At 38.0% G+C, this 24471-nt stretch overlaps 2 protein-coding genes across 2 annotated transcripts in view; both read right to left on the bottom strand.

Moving 5' to 3' along the window:
* Positions 1 to 16830, bottom strand: part of Fas2 (neural cell adhesion molecule fasciclin 2) — a 171771-nt gene extending 154941 nt beyond the window's left edge. Inside the window, exon 1 of the mRNA XM_069110967.1 lies at positions 16501 to 16830. Coding sequence (XP_068967068.1) covers positions 16501 to 16564 — 64 coding nt within the window. The 5' untranslated portion in view covers positions 16565 to 16830. The remainder of the gene's footprint in view (positions 1 to 16500) is intronic.
* Positions 1 to 24471, bottom strand: part of LOC138178765 (alcohol dehydrogenase 2) — a 319787-nt gene that overhangs the window by 237813 nt on the left and 57503 nt on the right. The window lies entirely within an intron of this gene.

Genomic DNA, 24471 nt, shown 5'->3' with positions numbered 1-24471 from the left:
GCTTGCTTGCTTGCTTGCTTGCTTTCTTTCTTTCTTTCTCTCCCTTCTCGCCTGGTCGAAACGAGAAAAACCTCTATTTCCAGGCTTTTCATCAGATAACCGCTGGAACCGTTTATTAGCAGAGACTGGTAATAAACGATCCCGATTTAAAAGTCCTCCCTTGCCCCCTTTCTCTCTCGATGTCTCGTTATCTTACTATCTCGAGGGAGATGGAACCGAGCTATCGAGGGGCCACGAAGATCGCCTCTTGCAGCTTCTACTTAGAATTTAAATAGATCTTCAGAACCAGACACAAGAGTAGACTGGATGTACAAGCTCCACGCAACCCCAGATTTAACCACTTTGGTACAGAGATTTTCTAATGAGTTGTGTTACTTGGTGCTTACGACAGACGTAACGCGCAAGTTCATTGAAGTATTATTGTCTTGTGTAATGTTTCTTAATAGCGAAAGGACGAACAAAAGCTTGCAAATTATTTACGGTCAATGTAATTACGATTTTGTTGAACAGGATGAACTTAAACAATCAAATATAGCAATTGGTGTATAAACCATATGTCCATTATGTATTTGATGTCGATTGCAGCCAACGACTGCATTGAACTGCGCGATCGAACGTGTCATTTTATTTCCGTGAAAAATAAAATTTTTAATTTTTAATTTCGTAGTTATATACATGTTTACCACAGACTAAACACAAAGTCAAAACGACATAGTCATTTTATCCCTGGTTTCTACAAGCTATATACGTATCTCGTTCATCAATTTCTCTCTGTCGAGCGACCTTGTCTACCCCAAGTTTTCCAGCTCGAACCGTCTCCTGAACGAGTTTCCTCGTCACAGGTCGTACGATAATGTCGAACAATTATAAGACGTCTATATTTGTTATGGGGCTGTCCCTGGACGAGATAGATCCATCCACCTTGCCTGGTAATGGAACTTCACGCTGGGCTCGTCGTTAAAGCGACAGGTCAGCCGTGACACCCCTCGGTTCTGCTCTCGTCCCCGCACTTCCGTTAGCTCCGTTTTCGCGTGAACTGGATTAGAACGAACTTGGCCTGGCCTCTGTCCGCGACGAGCGATCCGTGGGAATCGGAATAACGGGCCCCCAATGAAAGATAGATCCGCGAAAAAGAGCTAGATCGCGATAACGAGGCAAACTACAAGGTCCGAGTTTTGTTCGTCTTTCAGCGGCTGGTCAGCGGCTCGTTAAAACTGCTTGTTGCGCCGTGAAATTCTCGCACGATCCTCACACGTCCGGCTTTTTCATACGAGCATTCAGATGAAGACCTACGTGAACACTTTGACAGAAGTTTGAATGTATATTCACGTTCGTAAGTATTAGGATTAAGTATTAGCCTAATAGTTTCATATCAAATATAGTAAATGATGTAGATTGTCGAAGGAAAAATTACCTGGGAATTACTCTATATACTGTTGTAATACAAGCTATTTAATTCTTCATTGGCAGTTTATAATCACAGCCATGGATAAGCAACACGAAGAATATCATGTAAAGAAAATTTCTAATTAAAATTCTAAATTTTTAATTCATAATGCAGAATTTTCAATTTAATCAAAAGCATTGAAGAAGTATTTCTATCAAGAAATTCAGTATTTTACGACAGAATCATTTTATATCCGATCAAGATGTCACTTTGTATCAATCATCCTCGCAAACAATTTTCACGTAGCTCGTACGATACCATAAATCATTTGAAGAAAGAAAAAAGTAAAAAACATCACATATTAAATAAATTTCGCTCACAAATCCTCACTTTAAGACAAAAGTGATAGGGAAAAAATGCAAACAATTTCCACTAATATGATTATACTCTATGAAAGGAAGGATGGAATTACATCCGGAGAATTGTTTTAAGTATGGTTAACAAAGCTCGAGAGATTATAACGAAATCAAAGCAGATTCAATTCCTTCTTCGAAAATAACGGCGAACGTCTGGCGTTTGCGGAACCCTTTCCAATTTAAAGGATTACGACTCCGCAGATTAGCGTTCCTATTAATGCTACAGTCTTCGAAATCGATTCCTACGTTTTACCAGCGTTACGGTTAGCTTCATCACAATAGGATTACACTGGGAACTCCGTTTATCCACGCTCCATTTATTCGAAAGAATCTTCACGCAGCGGTTGATTGCAACTAACAAACGTCAGCTATCCAAACTATTGTCAAACGATGTTCCAATTACACTGGGAACGTTAATCACTACGGTGAACGAACGTTAATTTTCCTACGATCCACTTGAGAGTACCTATAATTGCAACGTTCTGACAATAGGTAAATTAACTTTCAGAGAATTAGGATAACAATTAATCTTGTCGCTTTTGATTACTTTAAACTTTTATTCGAGCATCCTATCATAGAAAAGGGTTAAGTTCATTTGTATTGATATTTGTACTGATGTTTATTGTACTGATATTTAATTTTACCTGTTAGACATTTGATTTAATGAATCCCATCCTAAATACAATTATGTTATGAACTATTTGATTTAAATGTAAATTTAATAAATATTCTGCAAACAGGGATATAACTATTCTAAACTTTTTCAAATTTTCTAATAACTTAAAACAGTGAAAGAATTTCATTTGGACATAAATACACTATTCTGTCTACAAAGTATTAAAAGGTACCTATATGTTCTGTGGAGGACTATTATGACAGAGACCAAAATTTACGCAATGTTCAAATCAAGAAACGACACGTATTTAATCCCAACAAATTCAAATAAGAAATGAGCCTGTCGAATCATTAAATTACTCTTCTATGCAACATAGAAAACGTGTCATCGTATGTTTTTTTCTGATCTATACTGTAAAGTGTCATTTTTAACTACCTCTATATTATTTCAAGTGTACAGATCGCTGATAAAACAAACAAATTTACGTTCTAAGGCCGCATTAAACGTATTCACGAGAACAATATAAATCACCAAGGACAGAAAAGAGAAGTCTACGATTTGGCTTCGCGCGCAACAAGGAGGGTGCAATAACGTCCGGACGAAACTATAAAGAATTTTATATTTCCGACTTTTGACTGCATTAGAGGAACAGCCCGTGACGTGAATAGAATTTTCCATAGGCCCTGAATACATTTCAAAGCCAGGGAAGGAAAGCCCTTTCTGCTCCATTTCACCAAATAAATCTTGCCCTGACGTTGAAACGACCTAAACTCGTTCGCTTCTACACGTTCATATACGAACAATATAAGCCACCGAAACAAAAATGAAACGAAAGGTAAGGTTTCTTCTCGATCGAACCTAGTATCCTTCCAAACTAATCAATATCATTCAGCGATGAAGTTGCGGCAAATATTGCAGATATAGTGTTCGGTACAACAGTAGAACGATGATCGAGTAGAATATAAAATTTATATTCAGGAAATCAAAACGAGAAATACATGAAAAATGCATAAGTAATGCATAGAAAAATCTTATATTTATATACCTTAAAAGAAATCAAACAGAGAATCCTAAGTCCCTAATTCTACGCAAACTGCCCCAAAATACACAATAGTAACGTACAAAATTTCTATGAAAAATTATTTAATTATAAAATCTTAGAATTATAAGATTCTGACTTCCAATATGCTTCCAATATGAAAATTATCATCTTTCTTTTTTCAACGTATTTCTTGTTAGAATATACCTCGAACTTCATGATTAGATTCAAACTACAGTGTACTTCTCCCCGTACAGTATAACTTCACCCCGCCACGACGCCGCAACCCTAACAGGAGAGACACGTCAGAGCGAGCGTCGTTTCGACGACGTTGACTCGACCACCATGTGACGTAGAAATGTTTCGTGCAGCGGTAAATCCCGATTTCCGTAAGATAACTGTGTGCACAACGGGCACGACTTCCAGGTCGAGCATCGCACTCCTGCTATCTACACACGAAAGCGCCACGGAAATATTCGAGGGGAAGTGCCAGGGGATAATTTATCGTCGTCGTAATTTCACCGACGACCAAAAGACGGAGGAGGTTGGTTCCTGGTTCTACGCAAGTTAGAAGACACGCGGCGGTAGTTAGGCAACTTGTTCCCTGTTACTGGGATACCCTGAGACACCCGGTATACAAGGACGATCCTGGTGAACGCGACCATCGTGAAGGAAAAGGCCCACAGTGGTCGTTGAAAAGCCGAACAAGGTTCCCTCGAAACTCTCTTTGTCCGTACAGGTGCACGCGGCAGGTTACTGGCAGAAACCCAAAACAGGTTTTCACAAAACCCGCGGCTGGTCTCCTTTCCTTTTTATCTATCCCCTATCTTTTTTCTCTTTCTTTTTTTGCTCAAAAGAGAGACACTATTCTCTGCTTCCTCTTTCACGTTGCTATTCTTCTTCCACTCTGCCGGACTTTTTCTGCTTCATTTGTGTATGTCTGTGTGTGTGTATGCGTCATCCAGCAGCGGGTCGCACCAGTCACGTCACTTTGACGAGCATTCAAATTAAGCGGCCCTGAATCTCATGCACGCGGTCTCCCGCACGATTAAGGGGATAATTAATTTTACATTCGTTGCGCGGACCCTGGGACGTCTCGCGGCCTGGGGTGGAGGATCTACATTGTGAATCGTGAATTCGAATTTCGACCAACCCATGTTTGACGAGGTTTGTGGTCTATCATCACAGAGAAGAGTTTTGTGAACGAAATTTTTTAGTTAATTGTGGTTCGTGGATTGTTTTAAAAGTACTACTCAAAGCTACATAATTGTTATTGTTTCCAGAAATTATATTATTACGAAGTGCTCGCTATCAGTCAAGTATCACTAGTAGTTTGGCATTTTAGTAGCTCATTTTATTTCAACTGGTATTTGGTAGAAATTTTGTACAAGCTGTTTAACGACGGTTTTAATAGACGTTGCCAAAATTGTAACACTCTCATATTCGCAACTATCGTTGTAAAAAGAAATTTGGGTTTTGTCTAAAAAATTGAAGATTTCTTAATTTAGAAATTAATAGGTACAAATCATAGGATATCCGTTTGAACCAATTAAAAATATTAAATTAAAATTCCCATATCACTTTTGTATTAATAACTTGGATTAAACTTGTGATGAAAAATTGGTGAAATGATTTGGAAGATTCGATACAACGCATAGTATGCATATATGTAGACATGACAAAGACAAACATAAAAATTCTTCAAATATTTATTATCTATAATTTTTGCGAATATCCAACTTTTAATTTATCATGGTACGATTGGATAATTATTGCGCAAATACAAGTTTGAAGACTCTTTCGCACGATGTTGCACAGGCTGCATTGATCTGAAGCGCAGATTAGCTACCGTGTAATTTGACGATACTTTACGAGATATAAAATTGCGGTGACAATAATGTTTATCTCGATCTGCAAGCATAAACTTGATGGTATCAAGAACTTCTTACTCGTCCAGTAAAACCAGTGTAACTCCTATTATTAATTCAACAACTATCTGATTTTCATCTTTGCTATTCAAATGAAGAGAAGAATTTAATTGAAATTTATTATTCCATTTAATTAACTACATTATTATTATACACGCGAGTACTATTATTTATTAATATTTCGATATTCTTCCAATTTAAATGAGTCTCAACAGAAAGAAAAGAGCATCGAATGAAGAGTTCGAAAGTAAGACACTCGAGCAACGTCATCCTCTCAATTCGAGTCAATCAACCCACCCAGACGACTTAATTTTCTAAGAAAATATTCACGAGAGATTTCTCCCATCGTTCGTTGGTCGAGATGTTCATCGAACTTAATGGCAACTATCCTCGATCTCTTACGGAAGTACGAGAAACGAGAGGTCCGCAACCGGCATCGGAATTGCTTCAGAAAAATGTAATATCGTTCCTCTGCGACTTCTACGGGCAGAAAGAGGTTCAACGAACCCCGGAAGCGTGCGTTTCGAACAAACGCTGCAGAAGGATGAGAAGAAGAAGGAGGTGGAGGAACGACGCGAGGAGACGTCATCTGGTCGGAATATTTTAATTAAAGCCTATTTCTACGATAACGATTTTTCCTCGTGGAAGCGTCCATCGTGTTCGTCCAAGACGTCGAGACATCTCTTTTTGCGAGAGGAAAAAAAAAATATAAAGAAATGAGGCGGAGCGTAGCAACGCTTTGGAGCGTCTCGTGGACTGTAATTTGTCCGCTTGAAGAACGCGCGATCGTAAAACGAGATACGTAACTGGCGATTTGAGAAGTTTCCTTAAGATTGTATAATGTAATAGTAATAGACAGGATTTATAGGATCCTATTGGTCGTCAGAACTGTCGTTTCATTATTTTGTTTCATTTTAAACAATCTTAGATTTATCATACATGGTTGAGATCCTCTAGATATTATAGCACCGAATAGTACTACTTCACATTCACTGGTCATTGTTTCATCGGATTACCATCTATTTCGTTCAACGACTACTTCTTCTTGTTACATGTCGCAATATTTTATAGCGCGTAGCAAATTTGATCATATCGATTCTATGAAAAGAAACATTGAAATATTTTGAATATTTTATGAGAAATATACGCAGCACTCAAATATTAATTTAAATAGCACAACGATCAACGGGAAGACCTAAACTTTTGCTGTATCTTCCTTCCGATAAATATTGTTTAAATATTAGGAAAACTATATCCAAACCATGCAAGAGTATTTTAAAATAACTTCAACAAATCGTGCAAACAGGGAAAAACCCTTAAACTAACTTTCATATATTTCTAAACAATCTACGTCAGAAACCCTGAGAATAGTTTCAGCAAATTAAAATAGTGTCAAATTTCCAAATCATGATCAACATTCGCTTCATAATTCCAAGAACCAAGCATATGAATCATCTTCGGAAGGAGACAAGGCAGCACTATGTAGTATTCTTCCTTGCCAGATAGATCGGGAAGCACGTGATTAAATAACACAGCTGTTATTTTAGTAAAGTAACTCGGTCGGTGGAGCCCTTGCACGTCGAAGCGTGGGTGGGCGTCGGCTTAATTCACGTGAAGTATTTAGCTAGTTAATCCTACGGCCGGCCTAGTGACGTCATCGAATCCTTTAGTTCGTTGAAAAAGCCCGACCCAACCGGATTGTGTGTGTGTATAACTGGAATACAAAACCTATGCAACCGATTCCACGAGGATGCAACGTTATACGACTTTCCATTCATTCTTGCTCACCCGGACACGCGTACAAGATTCAAGCGTGTGATATACTTTCGCTTCGTACGCCCTTCGTTGAACAAATGCCTCGAATCTCTCGAGGCGCATTTAAGCTTTCGTTTGGAAACTTAATAGTTTCGAAACACGAGAGAGGGAGAGAGAGTCAAATGGAGACGCGTGCTAACGCACAAAGACGTCGTCGAGTTCGTTTGACGACCTGTTATTCGCTGACAATGATGCAACATTCACGTTGTAGACAAGAGCTGTCGTCTCTAAAAGACGTTCTAGTGTTCTTGGGACGTACCGGATAGTCGGAGTATGATAATGAAGTAGCGTCAGATTTGAAACGATGTAGAGCGAAGATAGGGTTAACAAGATTTTTGACATGAAAATAAGGAATTTGCGATGTGATAAGGAGGCTGCTTCGAATTTTAGGAAATTTAATTAAGCGTTAGGGAGCACATTTTCGTTGAAATATGTTAGAAAAATACAGAGGAAGTGTGTAAAGAGGTTGGCAATTTGAGAGGTTTCAGATTTCGCATAATGGTATAATAAAACTGAAGTTTGAAAGATGTTTCTCCGAAAATTGTAGAATTATAGTTGATAAGAGGTTGTTTGGAATATTGACAAATTTAATCATGAGAAATTAAATTGAATTAAAATGTCTAAATATAAGCAATTAAATCTTCGAACAAAGTAAAAAGCGCGTGAAAGATAAAATAGATAAAATTCGAACAAGCTGCATTAAATTTTCGCACACGAAATACCAAAAAATCAATAAAGGAAACAAAGGGAAACAGTTATTTATCAACGATATATACACATAAATTCGTATCAGTCAAAGCTGTTCGCTAATAGCGAGCAGATAGTTGCAATGGAGTATTTTGTACGATTCGCGCAAACGGCGAGCGACGTTTCACGCAAAAATAACAAATTCACACACCGACTGTTACTCGCGCGCCAGAATACCATTCGATATCTCGTACCATTAATAACAATATGCAACACGAACAACATTCGCAGTGAACGAGTTAAAATAAAATATCTGTTACCTCCTCGCTTTGCAGCTCGTGGAGTTGAATGATCCTAGCATGTAATTTCATGCGTTGGTGTCATCGAAATTTCATAGTTTCTTCGTTGGAAAAAATTCCAAAGCAAAGATTGCGCGATGATACGAGAGAAATCAAACAACGTGCGTTGAAAGATTCAACGTAAGAAACTGACGAGGAAAAAGAACGCGTCTCGCGAGATAAACTCCTACGAACGTGGGACTAAAGCAATCTCTACACGATGAGATTTTACCTGAAGACGTATCTCATGTGAGACGAATTAGCTGTCATGGATACCCACTCACGATACATTATAATAGTAGATTAAAGAGGTTCATTTGAAATATGTTTTATACATTTACTACAATTTGTAAATGTTCAAATACTTATGACATATATGTAAAAAAATATATATATGCGTATATAAAAAATTGCGATATATATAATTGTCAGATATAACAGTAGCTACATAGCATGTCGAAGAGGAAGAAGTACTATACGAAAGAAACTATTGTATCACAAGATTGATTAGAGGAATACCAATATTGCAGGTTCTATATGTATCCATACATTTTGAGTGTTACCTTGAATATTATTAATATAACCATGATAGTCGTGTCTCGTTATAGTACCAATGGAATTTTAAAGTCTTTTGTATAATCCACATAACATATATTCATAAAAATTTTGATTATTAATTTTATACTTCAAATATTTTTATGAATCGTTATAAACGTTGATGTTGAAACAACATCTTGTTGTCGAGCTTCAAAGTTGCTGACTATGAGTAAGATTATGATACCAACGGTTTCACACGAGATTTTGTCTAGAAGTAAATCTCATCTCATCGTGTAGGATTTGCTTAATAGAAGGCCATTCGTCGACAGGAACACGCTCGTAATTTTAACTCGCGCCTCGATCGCTGATTAAGAATTATCTCGTCGCGATGCACACTTGCCATTCCTCTCTTTTTCGTGATAAGATAGCCGTGTACATGCGCGGAGAGTTTTAACAGCGTAATCGATCATTCGTTGTCCGCGAGAACAACAACAGCAGGTGAAAATTATTTCTATTCGACGATTTCGAACGAACACTATAGCACTGTCTCTTTCCACTTCGAACTGTTTTCTCTGTTTCTCTGCATTTGTTCGACGTTTCGACCGCTTGATTAATGTTTGGTACGCGCAAATTGAACATTCCTCGACGCTCCCCCTCGAGCGAAATATGGATTATGGATATCAGAAATCGCAATTAAAAACGTGTCCCTGTCAATTGACCGACTCGTTAAGTGATCCACGCGCAATGACACGGAAATTATCGTTCGTCTATTTTATTCGAAGGAAATTCGCGATGATTTTTTCTGGTCTATTTCTTTTCTTTGTTCTCTGTGTCGTGACATTGGACTAATTTAAATAAGTGGTGTTATTACCCGTTTGTATTAATGAAGATTGAATTTAAAATGGAGGAGATGAAGACACGTAATTCGATTCTTAACTCTCAATATTATTGGGTTACAAACGATCAGCAATAGATTGGATCAAGCTGCTTAATTATGGACTATGAAAATCGAAATTACATCTTTGAAATTCTTTTCTTCCGAATTTCTATTTTTATCAAGTTTCAAGAAAGTTTCAAATATTTGACTTAACGAAGGCTTGTATACATGTCACGCAGTCATTGATAGACATATCAGAATTTTGAGAAATTTCTGTAAGCCTAGAATAACAGGAATAATTAGACTTGGATACGAACGATCTTTTATTTTATCTTTTATTTTACGTGTTATTTTAAATCTGATACAAAATATTATAGCTACCTTATTTATGACACATGACAGTGACATGATTATGATGACAGTGGTTCCAAATCTAAAATATTATATTCAATTTATCGTTTCTCATTTTTTTTATAGATACTTCAAATATTTAGATATACCACAAGCCCTAAGACAATTTGTTGTTTGAGTATTTTCAAGTAAATAGTTTCTCAGTACACACGTAACGCTTCTACAACCTCGCTTTTACCGCCACGTAAAACATCTAAGCTGAAGCTTCGCTATCTCATTAAGCGTTATGCTACACAACACTAAGAACCATAATCAGTATCCCATTCGAAGTAACTTTTCGTTTGAAACTGCGCAGGAAGACAAAAAAGAAGCAGAACAACACAATGCATTCCATTTATCGTTCAATTTCAAATGAGTACGAAAATTTTGAAACGTAGTGCAGATAGGGTATTTTTTAAAACACAGAATTTAGTACAGAAACACAGATAGCCATCTAGGTCAGCATAGCTCGTAAATTATTGGAAATGCAACGAAAATACAAAGAACCTGCAGACACTGCTGACCGAACAATATGCACAATTTTCCAATATTTTAGAATATTGTTGTCTAGTAGCGGCATTGCGACAAAAAGATATCGTGTTATACATTTTTAATAAAGTTTTCATTTTTAATTAAAAAAGAGATTTTTATATGCACTTCAAACATGCAAGATAAAATACCCCCAGTGTAATACTTGTTACGATATTTATCGAGTAAACTAAATGTCTATTTAAATTCTTTTTTTTTTTTTTTACTTGTATTTGCACAAATATTTGCATTTTGCATAATTTATTTATTGAAATTTTGCATAAATTTATTCGGAACGAAGATTTCACGTAATTGCTCTAACAAACGAAGCCGATGTTACAGTTCTTTCCAATCTTTACTTCTTACATTTTACAAAATATTCGAATAAACAATCCCATATTTTACAAACTCGCATAGAACTGTATAAGATAAGCTGATTCGTAACAATAATTTCTTTCTCGTTGTTTATGGACGAAGAATTTACGCGATAGCTTAATATGTTATGTCGATCGATTCTCCTCTCAAAATATCATTCATAGACATTAGAAATACATGCGTAACATATACCAGGGGTTCCTCTAAATTCCAGTGAAATTCCAGCGTTGTTCGAGGCGATGAAACCAGAGGCAAACGATCCTTCCTATCCCGCCAACTGAGTCTCCCTCTCTCAATTTCCCGGTTATTTCACCAGAGAGCGTTGTTGAAACGAGCCACGCGAGTGCTTTATGTTTGTTTTTCATTTCCTGCCGAAAAATCGCTAATTATCAGCCACGTAAACGGAAAGCGAGCAGACCGGAGCAGCATTTTTCTCCCCGTTTATTTCACAATCGCTAGAACACCCTTAACGTTCACAGCCTCTGTCCTTCTTGCGGAAAACAATTTTTTTTTTTTTTTTTACGACGTCCAGCATATTAGTCTTAAAAAAAAAGTAGAGAAAGAAGGAAAAAAGAAGAAAGAGAACCACCAAGACTCATTAAGTGGTGCTACTGTAGGTTCCTCGGTTTCCTCGGAATATTTTATAGCGGACACGCTATATAGCAACCATAATCAACGGTTACTCTCGCGAGTAAACTCTAAATTCTCCTCTTCCCTACCACATTCTCTAATTGTTCCAGCTTTATTGCACTTAGTCAATTTTTTTCGTGTTTCCGCTAGCAAATTCGACGAAAATTTTTAGAGCAGACTTCAAGTTTCAGTATGTCTGCGTCTTGGCTCTGTCCTTTGTATTAAACGTCTCTGGTTCTCCTATCTCACTTAAAATTGTGAAATTTGTCTTGAAATTGTACAAGAGAAGTGTACAATCTAGAATCTCTGACTTGTCGATTCACCAATACTTTTAGTCCATAAAGTGTGAAAAGAAAATTTTTAGATCATCGTCGAAAGAAAATCCAGGAATGCAATGTACGAAGAACATAGACATTTTCTATGATTTCATGATTTTTAAGACACTCGCAGTTGTGTGTAATAAATGTAATGAATACTTTGCTAAAATTCTGCAAAAATTTTCTAAAAAGATTTTACAACTATTCAGAAGTACCGAGCAAGGATCGAAGATACTAAATTATTCTTTCGCTTTTCTAGAAGAAAAATGTCCAAGACTATTTTTATTGTATGCCATTCGAATGATCTTTGTTCGTTTTCGTACATCAATTCTGCGCATCTTGACGTTTTCAGACGTTCGAAGGCGGTTTAGAATGAACAGGTTTACAACTTTTCGATAGAATTCGAGTGGTCTACAAGGTTTAACGGTTGCATCGCTTATATTTATGCGGCTGGATAATGGCGAGTCAGCGGGAGAAAGGAACTTTAATGGCCCCGGAATCCATGGTCCACGGCAATGGGTCACCGCGTAACAATGCGACGTGAAAAAGCAGAGGAAAAAAAAGGAAGGATCGATGACCCGAGCATGTTGCTCGTTCTCTTGCAATGTGTGACGAACTTTGAGAGAAAAAGAGACATACACTAGGATGCTATCCGTGCACGCGAGAGGCCGATGTGGCATCGCATACAATGCTGAAACGAGAAAAGGTCAGCCACGGGCCCGTTTATCTTCCAGCTATCTAACGTTTTTCTCTGCGTCTCGATTGCTTCGCGCATCCTTCCTTTTTCCTTTCTCTACCAACTCTTAAGATAATCGCGAAGAATCTCGCGGAGAAACACGCGATATACAGCTGTAGACGGTTAAGAGTGTACGAATGTTTGATTGCCTGTTCAGAGGATCGTTCTAAATACAAGATTGCAATAAATTTTGATCTTTTTGCATTCAGGACGTATAGTAAGTATAGCGTGGAGTAATTATAAAATAAACCGGAAATGTAGCAAGCCATATGAAAAAGATCTTATTATGTTTTGGATTTATTCTCACCTGTAGCATAAATTTCTGTCAATTATTTGCTTCTGGAAAATTTCTGGAAAATTCTGCAAAATGTTGCCCTTGACAAATCTCAAAAGCAAAGAATCAAATGATAGATTGTTATCGCCATTTTCAACTTATTTTTAGATAAAGAATGACATCCTTGCCCATTGTATATATGTACCGCAATTTCAGAAACACCCAGTACACGTGCGTGTGTTATCTCTCTCTCTATTCACGTTCGGACGCGTAGCATTGTCGTTGCGACACTTTCTCCGTGGAACCGATCCTCTTTGTGCCCTACCACAGACACTCAAAAGAATGCAGATGCGTATTCCTGCGCGTAAGTCATAGCCGGTCCCGAACAATGACAAATAAATTTCAGAGGAAACAACTCGCTGGCTAACGCCTTTCTTGGAACCTAAGTATAAGACGCACAGAACCACATACAACAGCCTGTTCCCGTGCTTCTATAACCGTGTTGCTCCTAACCGCTTCGAAAGTGAAACGGTCTACCGAAACGGTACCGTTCTACTGTCTCTGTTTCGCTCGTAGCAGGCGATGGCCATTTATAAATTACAACCGGTGCGCGAGCTGAGGCACGCTTGTAGAAGCGAAGGGACAACGGGACAAAAAGAGGAGGAGGGAAAAAAACAACGCGATTCCGAGGCGACTCGACGAAACCGGACTGTGGCGACGCGAGACCTCTCCGATAGACGAAGACGAAGAAAACGCCAAGAGACGAAGGTATATACGAGTATCTGTTTATAAGTAGTCTGGATAATTTGGTGGATTCGTAACAATTTTTATTAAAATGATGCTGTAACTTATATGAATATATAATGTTTGCAAGTAACCTGGATTTCCTATAGTAGAAATATTCGTAGAAATTATACCAAACGATGAATTTTATCAAACAATTTTTGGAAAATTTTAGCAAGAAGCAATGTGAAAATGATGAATTTTACCAAATATTAGGAAACTATGAAATACTGCGTACACGTGGCCGTTAATTTAAAAAATTCATCGCTTCAATTCATTTGTCATTGTTGTAATATTTCTAATATCACTGAAACTTATCGCGAAATATTGAGAAATATAGAATATGTGGAGAAAACGGAACGAATATGTGTTATAACCTAATAATATCTGGTTATAAACAGAACTATATGCTCTATTAAAAAAAATAAGGCTCAACCTATATTTTGTCAAACTTAACTATGTCATACTTCGTTACTATATTTCATTACCATATTCCTTATAAACATTGATATATATTCTGGAGGAGCAGCAGATATTTTAAATGATCGAAAACGAAAGCGAGAACGAGCCCAGAAATGGCCGCCACTACCATGGCCTTCCACACCGACGGGCAATTTGCACCAACCATTCGGACAGGTATACCATTGGAGAATTGCAGCGGCGAGGCCGTAGCTGTAATTTCACGGAAAGTGCTCGAACAACACAAAGGCGACGCAACAGAGCCTGACTTTCAGGTAACGTTTCCCTGATTCCCTTGGACGCGACCAGAGGGCCCAGACGGTCCCTTGGAGGTCAGGTTATTGTTAGCGGAAAGTCGACTCCGTGCAAGGTGCTCCTTTCTTCTATACCTAAGCGGACCTGCAGGTGCAAGACGATCAGTTTGCTCAGGTGTCGGCCTCTTTGCTTAGGCCCACAGTTTCACAGAGAGACGTCTCTCTTTCGTTCTTAATACTTGTACACCGCAACGTTATCGAGATTATACTTGGAGCACGAACCTGCTCTTTCATGGAGGGTCGAGAACCTCGCTAATTGGTATTTGCATTCCTACAGCGATTTGAAATTAAGTCGCTGAATATATATCGGAAGGTTATGCAGAATGTGCACAGTTGCTGACAGAAGTATTAGGGTACTTGCAAAAACCTTTTACGAATATATCAAGATGTTTTATACGAGATATTTGGAAATATCATTAGCACTACAATGAGACTCGATTATTATCATTGAGTTGTTAAAGTTTGAGACAAATCTGAAAATCTATATAGAAATTAGAGATGGTTAGAGATGTCATGGCAGTCGTGTCTTGTAACATTCACAATTTCAAAATGTTTTATATACCATAAATAATGTACACATAAAAGTTTTATATGGGCAATATTCGATACTTTTGAAATTTTTTTACTAGAGTATAATAATTCCTAATCTTCATTTGCAATATTCTTACAAGCAAAAAAATTAATCAGTATAATAATGCAGCATACAACCCTTCAAAGCGACATTAACAAGGGATTATATTTTAAATATAATGATATTTAAGCAGCCTTAGACAAATACTATTGTCCTCCAGAAGAAGATGTTTGCACCGTCAAACCTCTTCCTACGTTTTCATACGCCAATTCTTTATATCTCGACGATTTTAGAGCAGCAAAGACAATACACACTGGGTATATCATCAATATTTGTATGCGAAAGCAGTGCTAAAAACAAAATATCTACTGCTGATGAAAGATAACTAGGAACTAAAAACATGGTCGCCGAAGAATTTCTAGAAACACAGCTAGAGATATAAATAGTTCTATTGATAGAAATAGTACATATACCTGAGAGATAATGAATCTGATTTTTCTAGCTACATTACGTTTCAATAAGTGCGCGTCAAACAGTGAGTCACCTGCCGATAGATTACACGAGAGATAGTATCTTTCAATTACGATATCATGTCTCGCATTTTGACATGTCTGCTAACGTCAAGTTGATGAACTCTCTGAGTTAGCCGAATGCACATCTGTGGTCACTTGCGAGCATCACAGGTGCAACCGACGCGACGTTTTCGCGTTGCTCACTCATCATGCTGAACACGTAGTCGCTTCACTGGTTGAAAAAACGCGTCCACGGATAGCTTTGGTGCACGAACGACGGTTACGGTACCGCGACGCTCGAGATATTTGAATTTGAGTAAAGTTGCCGCGCTTTACCGGCAGAGATGACAAGATAAGACTACAGAATTGCAATAGACGGCTATTTGAACGAATTAGATCTCTGATGTTCAAACTCGATACGTCAAAGCTATCAAATATGTAGAATATAGATAGATTCCTTGAGTACATATAGCATTATGATTTTTAAATGTTTCGTCAGTTTGTTCGAATTCATTATAACCTAACGAAGCACACATACTTAGATATTTACGCAGTCGAAGTATTTAACAAATTGGGATTCTGGCAGATCCAACACGTCAAAGCAATCAGATATTTAGAACATAGATATAGCATTGGGATTTTACGTTCTTTTATTCGCCATTTCGCTGGATTCCACTATAACCTAACGGAGAACATAGGTACTTCTACAGTCGAAGAGTTTTTTAAGTTCCCTAGGTGATTTTAATGAACTCGATCCTACCGAATTCCAACGTTCAGTATCGCTTGGTATATTTCGGCCGGAATTCCACGGCACTGCGCGTTGGTTAACCACCTGCTGAGCGATCGCGTGCCAGTCCGGAATACCGCGGTGACTTTGGTCGCTGTAGCGAAAGCGCAAAAACTTCGTGGGAACGTGCACGTGTCCGGTGGCTGCAGCTCGCCTTTCGATATTATTATTTTGAAACACTCACCTATAAGCGGCAACAACGCGAAGACAACAACAGCAACAGCCCGATGATGCTCGTGGGCTGCCATCGTGACAAACAGGGATTCCTCTTCTTGCACTAAACGCCGAAGTTCTTTCGATAAACGTTCCTCTTTCTTCTTCACAAAATCTTTCGTATTAATCTCGTCACTGCACTCGAACACTCGGTTATCCGCGGTATTGCTCGACTTAGATGAATGACGTACCGATATCGAGGATCAAAACGATACAAGACATCGGGTCTATTACCATTAAACGACTGTTCCCGCACGTCGTATCGTCACGCTAGCCGATTTCGGACTGTGGCGGGGAGCAGCTCGTACGCGTTCGGCTCGGCCTTCGGCAGAGTTCGGTTGCGTTCGGTTGCCACCGGTGCGCTACTCGGCACGCAGGTACCAACGGCAAGCAGCGAGTGGGAAAGCCACGATCTCGCGGTTCTCCGCGAGATCAACCGATTCTTCCTCTCTCGGACGTTTCTTTCTTTTTTCTCTGTCGTTCTTTTGCCTTTCTTTTACGCGCATCCTTGCATTTTTATACGCCTCTACAAGAATGCCACGTCCTTGCGCATAATTCTTCCTTTTTCCCGCTGAATATTCAACGGAGAATGTTTCCGACTTTTTTCGGGACATCCGATGGTTCTTGCATTAAAGAATATCGTGCCATGGTATTCACAAATATGTTAATGGTACTGTTTCTGATGGATTTTTCGATGCTTGTTAGCTGAACCTTGACTAATTAATCTTTTGTGTACGAATTAATTATGGAGAGAGATAACGTGTTTAATATCAATGTTTGCACAGTCTTTACGTTAAATGGAATATTATGTAGTAAATCAATGCTTAGAGTGCTCTTTATACAAGTGTTATAATGTAATATATCACAGACAATTTATGTATTTTATGGACACTGTTGGAATGTTATGATAGAAGTAGTAATTTTTTTTCTTTCTTAGTAGACGAATTTAGATCATTCTAACCTTTGATTGATTAGCGTTGGATCATAGATACTTCAGTTTTATTTGTATTCTATGTTTTACGCAATGAAGACCATTGGTGACTGTTATCGCTCCAGATATAGAACGGGAATTAAAACTAAACAACTTCACTCGAATATATGTAATATTATATTATGGATATTTTGTTTCCTTCTTCCAATATATACAATTGGATATCGTTTCATGTGAAAGGAAAGAAAATAAAGAGAGATTTATTTTTAAAAATATGTTTAGTATGACACAGGATAGCTATGTATATATTTCGTAATGAAACTTCTTTCATATCACGCTATGAATATCTCATGTGTTTGTAATATGTACGCTTCACATGTAAAACAAAGATAAAACTAATAATTTTTGAAAGTATCTATATGGTATCTTACATCTCGCGAGCCAAAATATCGAAATTTACAAAGCTTCCAACTGAATATCATTCAAAGTAAAAGTAAAAGAAATATTTAAAAATATTTTTAGCACATATATCTATATTCCTCAGTTTAAGCATATATTGTAAGCAAGTAGAATGTAAATTGGAAGCCATCCTAAGCCGCAAAGCAGGGATTAAGAATAAATAATAATAATTATCATCTCGCCAACTAATTATTACTCGAGTCGAATCGAAAAGATCAAAATTTCCAAATCTTCCAAATAATTTTCTCATCGTCCAGCTGATCAGAAATCATTGCCATTTCAATTGAATTACTCAACAATACGGAACTATTCTACAGTGCATCCCGACATTATTTCTTTAACTTCACCATACAATCTGGCGAGCTAATTACAGCTGAATTATATTATTACAGGCCGTATAGCACGAGAACATCGTTAATTTTACAATTCAACGAATTTTCCACGCGGAAACGGGGAAACGACGAATACGGGCGACGAGCTGTGTGGAAAACACGTTTGCGCGTTTAATCAAATTCGTGTCGCGTATTATCAAGCAAACAGAAGACTCAGAGATAAGGGATTTACATTTCCACGTTGCGTTGGTCGGAGGCTCGCGTAGGAAACGTGACGAGAACGAAGCAACGGCTATCCATTCCCTCCACTTTGATGGCAATTAACTCTCTTATCGAAGCTGGTAACCAAAGAATTAGTAATTTAAACGATCTTCACGCGCACGCCGTGGACTCGAGTCGGTTTTCAGTACTTTATCACGTACGGCTACACCGTCGTTGACGCAGCCCATCGTCGTCATCGTAGTCGTCGTTTTCCCTCTTAAGGGGCGCGGCCACGTTTTATGGCACTCGACATCGGAGCTTTCGGTTCACTTTCAGCAGTCGACGACGATTCTCGAGGATCTTCGCAAGATTAATGGCACAGGTGTACGTTTCAAAGCCGTGCAAATATCGCTGTCAACGCTTGCTCCGCGGTAATGAAACGCGCGATAATGCTACGTGTACATAGAAACGTTCGCATGACGAAGCAACGCCATTCGCGAACCGTTGGGAGTCTGATTCGTGCAGACGTCAGGCTTACAGTCGGTCCGCAGATTTTCCGGAGTTTCGTGATAAATGACTCGCAACGATCGACTGACCGACGCAGCACTCGAAATCATAGTTGTACATATTCGTTCGATCCATAAGTTCTTTTTCATTTCATATCGAATGTAAGATTATATCTACCGTAAATTCACGTTCTGATGAACTATCGTTCTAACAAATGCGCGAGAACTTAGAACAATCAAATATACTAATAATGGATTCTTATGAGAGCAAGCATTTCATTCTTCAGATGTTTCATTCGTTAGAACAATAGTTCATTAAAGTAACTTAAGTTCAAACAATAGAATATTACCATAATACGTAATAACATAATATGTAATATAGTAATAACATTTGTCTACATTAAATATTAAGCTTTTGCTTCTATCTTTTATGTGAATGTTGAAATATTAAATCCTTTTTTATAAAATTTCACATTATGTCGGACATTAAATTAATAACAATGGCTCTTCAAGAAGTTCTCCAACATCCGCTTTACTCATTGTACAAATACTCTAACAGATTGACATTCTTTCTTTATTATCTTCATCCAAAATATTTTTAACGGAATTTTCTTCTGCTACGACAGAAGAATGAAAGAATTTAAAAAAATTACAAAGAATTGTAGAATTAAAAAATCATAGAATAATAAATGATAAATAAAACAATTATCTACCATCATATGAAAATGATCAAGATGCAGCTTGTGGACGGTTCAAATACAAATCGCGGAAAAACAAAAGTTTTTACATTTTCGGAATCGCATAAAAATTTGTGACTCGACCTAATGGAAATCGTAGTGGTGGAAATCGTGTAAAAATAAAAATTGAAAATGAAAATTTCGTTAGAGGCGTAAAATGTCGTTCGCGGTTGGCCTCGTGGTACACCGAGGGTTTCGAGTGGGTGGCTCTCTTTTTTATTTAAGAGAAACACACCTAATTCCCCTACCCTGGAGAGAATCGCTGTTCAAATAAACCGAGCGACCCCCTGGCGGTTTACGTCCTCGCCCTCGCGTCTTTCCCGCGGGTTGCAAAGCGTTTGCCTCCGAACCGACTGCTGACCCGCGAGAACAGAAGAGAAAAGAGGGCAAGTCATATATGTATATGTATGTGTTTGTCGTTTGTCATTGGCCCTGTTTACCAGGCCAAATGAATTACGCCTCGACAGAAGAATTTTCTTGCGTGCTTTTCACGCGAGACCTCATGCTCCTCGTTCGAAAGATACAAGCAAGCTCTATTTGTTTTCGTAACATCGACTGACCGGGTTCGTTCGTCATGGCTGCCAAACAGATACACCCAGGGAGAACGTTACTCTTAATTAAAAGCCTCCACTCGAGATGTGTTCCGTTTCGTCGAAACGGCTGAAAGATCCCGTGAAAGACGTTTCGACGTTCATCTCGAGTTCTTATGTATCTCAAGACTGATACATACATGGTATACCTCCTATATGCACTCGTGTATCTATGGTGAATGGTGAACGTTCAGCAGAAAATAAACTGTTTGTTTGTTCTGTGATGGCATTCGTGTAACGCGGTGGCGTTCAGAAATTTTAAAATCCTTAGATTTAAGTCGAGGATATAAAAAGTTCTATGCTGTTCTACATAGAAGCACTACAACGGTGTGTAAAAGTTTCCAGATACAGTGGCTGTAAAAGATATTTATTATGACATTTACATAATAACTAATTAGGTCTAAGTATATTAAAGTTCGTACCATTTAGTAGTTTAGTACTACTTTCATGTAGCTATAAAAATATGATACTGTAGAAATGAAATGTAAAAAATAAAAAGCAAACGCTTTAATGGAAAATAAATGTATATGCAAATATTTTTTGCAATCACGGCAGATTTTTCAGTTTTTGTTTTAAAAGCGATATTTTAAAAAGCTTTAACTAATCCTCTTACGTTTTGCATATTATTCTTAAAAAAAATCGATGAATTGAAAAACAAAGTCGAATGAACGTAAGCAAATAAAAACAAAAAAATCGAGATTATTCACAAAAATGATCCTTTGATTATCTATCGCAGTAATCAATTCTGATCCAAGAAAATTTCTACATCGTACTTGTAAATACCGAAAACATCTAGGCCCGACGTTTTTGAAGAACGTTGCTTCCATTTCAAAGACACGCGGAAGAAACGTTCAAGAAAATGTTCTTATATTTTTATAGTTCCCCTTTTTGTCGCTACTCCCTGTTGGCTACTGTATTGTTCCTTTTCACTTAATTCCGTTTCATTTGCCATTGTCGCGCGTTGCACCGACAACTACGATTAATAAACGTTCTGTTTCTGGAAGTTCATCGATTTACGAAGACACCGGGGCTGTAGTGGAACAGAGATAAAAATACAGGAGAGAGAAATAAAAAGACTTCGAAGATACGGCGCTGAATGATGCTCGAGATGTTTGTATCTTCTCCTGGCGAGGGCGGCCGTTATTAAACACTTAAATCTTCCTCGATGTACGAGATGAAAAAAGGAGGCGGAACAACTGACAAAAGGAATAAACAAAAATGAACGAAAGAGGGCTGAAGGTTACGGGATAAGTAAATTTATGAGAAACAAGCGATGCGCTGTTCTGGATTTTCTAGTGCTAACGAATTCCGTGTTAATTTAGCCTCGTTTCTCAATAACGATTCATAATCCGTCTATTTTATAAAGCATTCACACTGGTCATATAAAGAAGTGTTGTTTATAGGTGGGATGATTCACACGATTTTCTTCGTTTCTGTATCGTTTTTACAAGAAAAAGAATAAAATAATTTGGAAGAGTTCGAAATGAGATTAGTGGATAGGAAAGATTGAGTTAAAAACAGGTTCTGGAAGTTACAATTTTATGATTGGGGCATTACAATAAGAATTTTAGAGGATACAGGAAAATTTGAAAGATTACTGCTTTAAATATATCTCACAGATTCGATTTTGTTTTATAACCTAGATAAGATTAGTTACTAAAACGAAACTGTGTTTCAAAATTGATAGCGAAGAAATTTATTCAACTTCCCAAACTCCTAAGGAAATTTGTAAAAATGATTATTCAGAACAAGTTACCCACGTAATTATTTTGCATCTCTAAAGTTCTGATAAGTACATGTTTGACCTAATAAGTCTAACAAATATTTATTTAGTCTGTATCATTCACGCCATTAAAACAGTTTCAAACTATTTAGATCAAAGACTAGATACGAAACTGACTTACGTATAAGACTGAAATAATTCAAGAACCAACGTAAAGGAACGAAGCAATTCCATAAAACACGAAATGAATAAACTATCTTTATAGAAAAGAGAAACATCAAGTCTTTCGCAATATTCATATGAGAATAGAGACAATGCGATGCTGGCGTGAAAGAACAGAAAAAAGCAGATGGTCGAGAGCGTGAGATAAATCATTTCCAAGATCAGTCCCGAAAGACGCGAGTGCCGCGGAACAGGATGAAGAAAGGTCTTCTATCCGCAGGAGCGTTTTCGAGGCTACCGCGAACTCTTCAGAGAAATTCCACGAACGCTTCGCGGGTTCGTTCCGGTCTTGAATCTTGAGTGAGCCGGCCGGTAGAGAAATGTAATTAAAGTCCGATAGAAAACTCGACCTCACCATCGAATCTCGCTTCGTGATACAAGTTAATTCGGGAAATTAAAAAATTTCGAGCAGCTACTCCGTTTATTTAGCCGTTTCCTAGCCAGACAGTTCCGGATCCAATGAAACAACGACCGTAACGAAACGAACGGTTTATCTATAGCCTGGCCAAAAAAGCAGAAGAGTTAGGAACGAAACGAAAAAGAAGCTGCAGAACGAAGCTCAAGGTTTAATTAAGACAAAATAGAAAATTTCATCACGCCGTTCGAAAGTGTTTTACACGCCGGACAAAGCAATCTACGAAATTAAAAAATTCCTCCATTATCGCGACGTGTTACCGTTTCTTTCACGGGTAACGTCCACGGAACCAGCAAGACGCTTCCTTGGATCGTCGGGAGTTACTTGGTGGATCCGAAGAGAAGAGAACAAAAACAAGCTCTGGCGAGAACTACTCTACAAATTTAATTAAAACTTCATATAGACGTGGTCTGTCGCGTTATCATTCCCCGCGAATAAACCAGCTCGTCCTCGAGGTCCAAATATTTTTTTTGTACCGATCGACCCCTGACGAATGTTGAAACGACAGCAAAGTTGAAACAGTTGGACTTGTTATGTAATTTTACTTCTCTATTTGGTGCTTCCAGTGGTAATTGGTTCAGGTTTTCTTTCTCTTCATATATTAATAGTCTCTTCATGGAGATAACCCCAATCAGAAAAAAGATAGTATCACATAGAAGTGCATTACACATTAATAATCGATGATGTAACATTACATTTCTGCATATCCAAAACCTATCCGTGTAGATCAATTATATTATCAAAAACTCGTATTTCTTTGAATTAATAACAATAATATGCAATACGAGATTTCAGATTGGATAATGAATTCCGTAAATTCTTATCTTGCCTCAACTACAGAAACTTGTAATTTTTCTAGTTTAATCGATCAAGTTATTTCCTAAAATTCCATTTGTATTGGTAACAAATTTACCAATGCTATATATGAATATTCACAAAATTTCACTATCAAGTGAAATATAACTCAAATCTTCTTCCTGATATTAACTCTAACCATCGCAGCTATGTCAAACATTTCCATGATCATCTGAAACAAAATGGTACCTGTATATTTAACCTTAGTCTACAAAAGAGAAAGAGAGAGAGAGAGAGAAAGAACAAGAAACTCAAGGAAAAACGCGAAGAATGAAAGGTCGCGACGACGAGTTAGAAAATGAATGATGAATTCCAGTGTTCTGCGTCCTCGGCTCCATGTCCCTGTGCGCGCGTGTTGAGCCAGGTTTGCTGGCGCCTGTAAGGCAGGCAGCCAGACGGGCGCCACCGTTCAAAAGGGTTTCGCGTAGCTGGAACAAGGACGGTGTCGTCGGTGATCCGAGCGAAAGGGGCGATCGAAGCGGAGGGGAAATAAGCAAAAGAGACCCTGGAACGGGTGCAAAGAACGGAGACAGCTAGACGAAACAGGGACGCAGGCGCGAGCGGGGAAAAACCGTCGTTTTCTCCCTCTCTGTGTCCTCTATCTCCTTTATATGTATCTCGAAAATCGTGTTGCAGGACCAACAGCCTGGAATACGGCGAAACCTCCCCTTGGTCCAGGCTGGATTGAAAGCTACTTAGATGCTAACAACGAATCCATTTCAATCTCCGCGAATGCATTCCCATTGGGGCACATACAGAGATTCGTGGGACTAACTTCTACTAAAATCTGCGAAAACTTGTTAACTTAGGAGCTGAATGAAAGGCAAAGGGAAGATTCTGGGATGGGTGCGGGATAGCAATTGGTTTGGTGGGATAAGATATGTTTGTTTGAGGTTCTTGTGGTTTTGTCATAGGTGGAGATTGATCTAGGGACAGATGGCGAGATCGTGATGTGAGAAAGTTGAAGTGGT

Source organism: Bombus flavifrons, chromosome 4 (genome assembly GCF_040668555.2).
Source record: "Bombus flavifrons isolate JBK064 chromosome 4, iyBomFlav1_principal, whole genome shotgun sequence".
Taxonomy (NCBI): domain Eukaryota; kingdom Metazoa; phylum Arthropoda; class Insecta; order Hymenoptera; family Apidae; genus Bombus; species Bombus flavifrons.
This window is presented reverse-complemented; position numbering and strand designations above follow the sequence as displayed.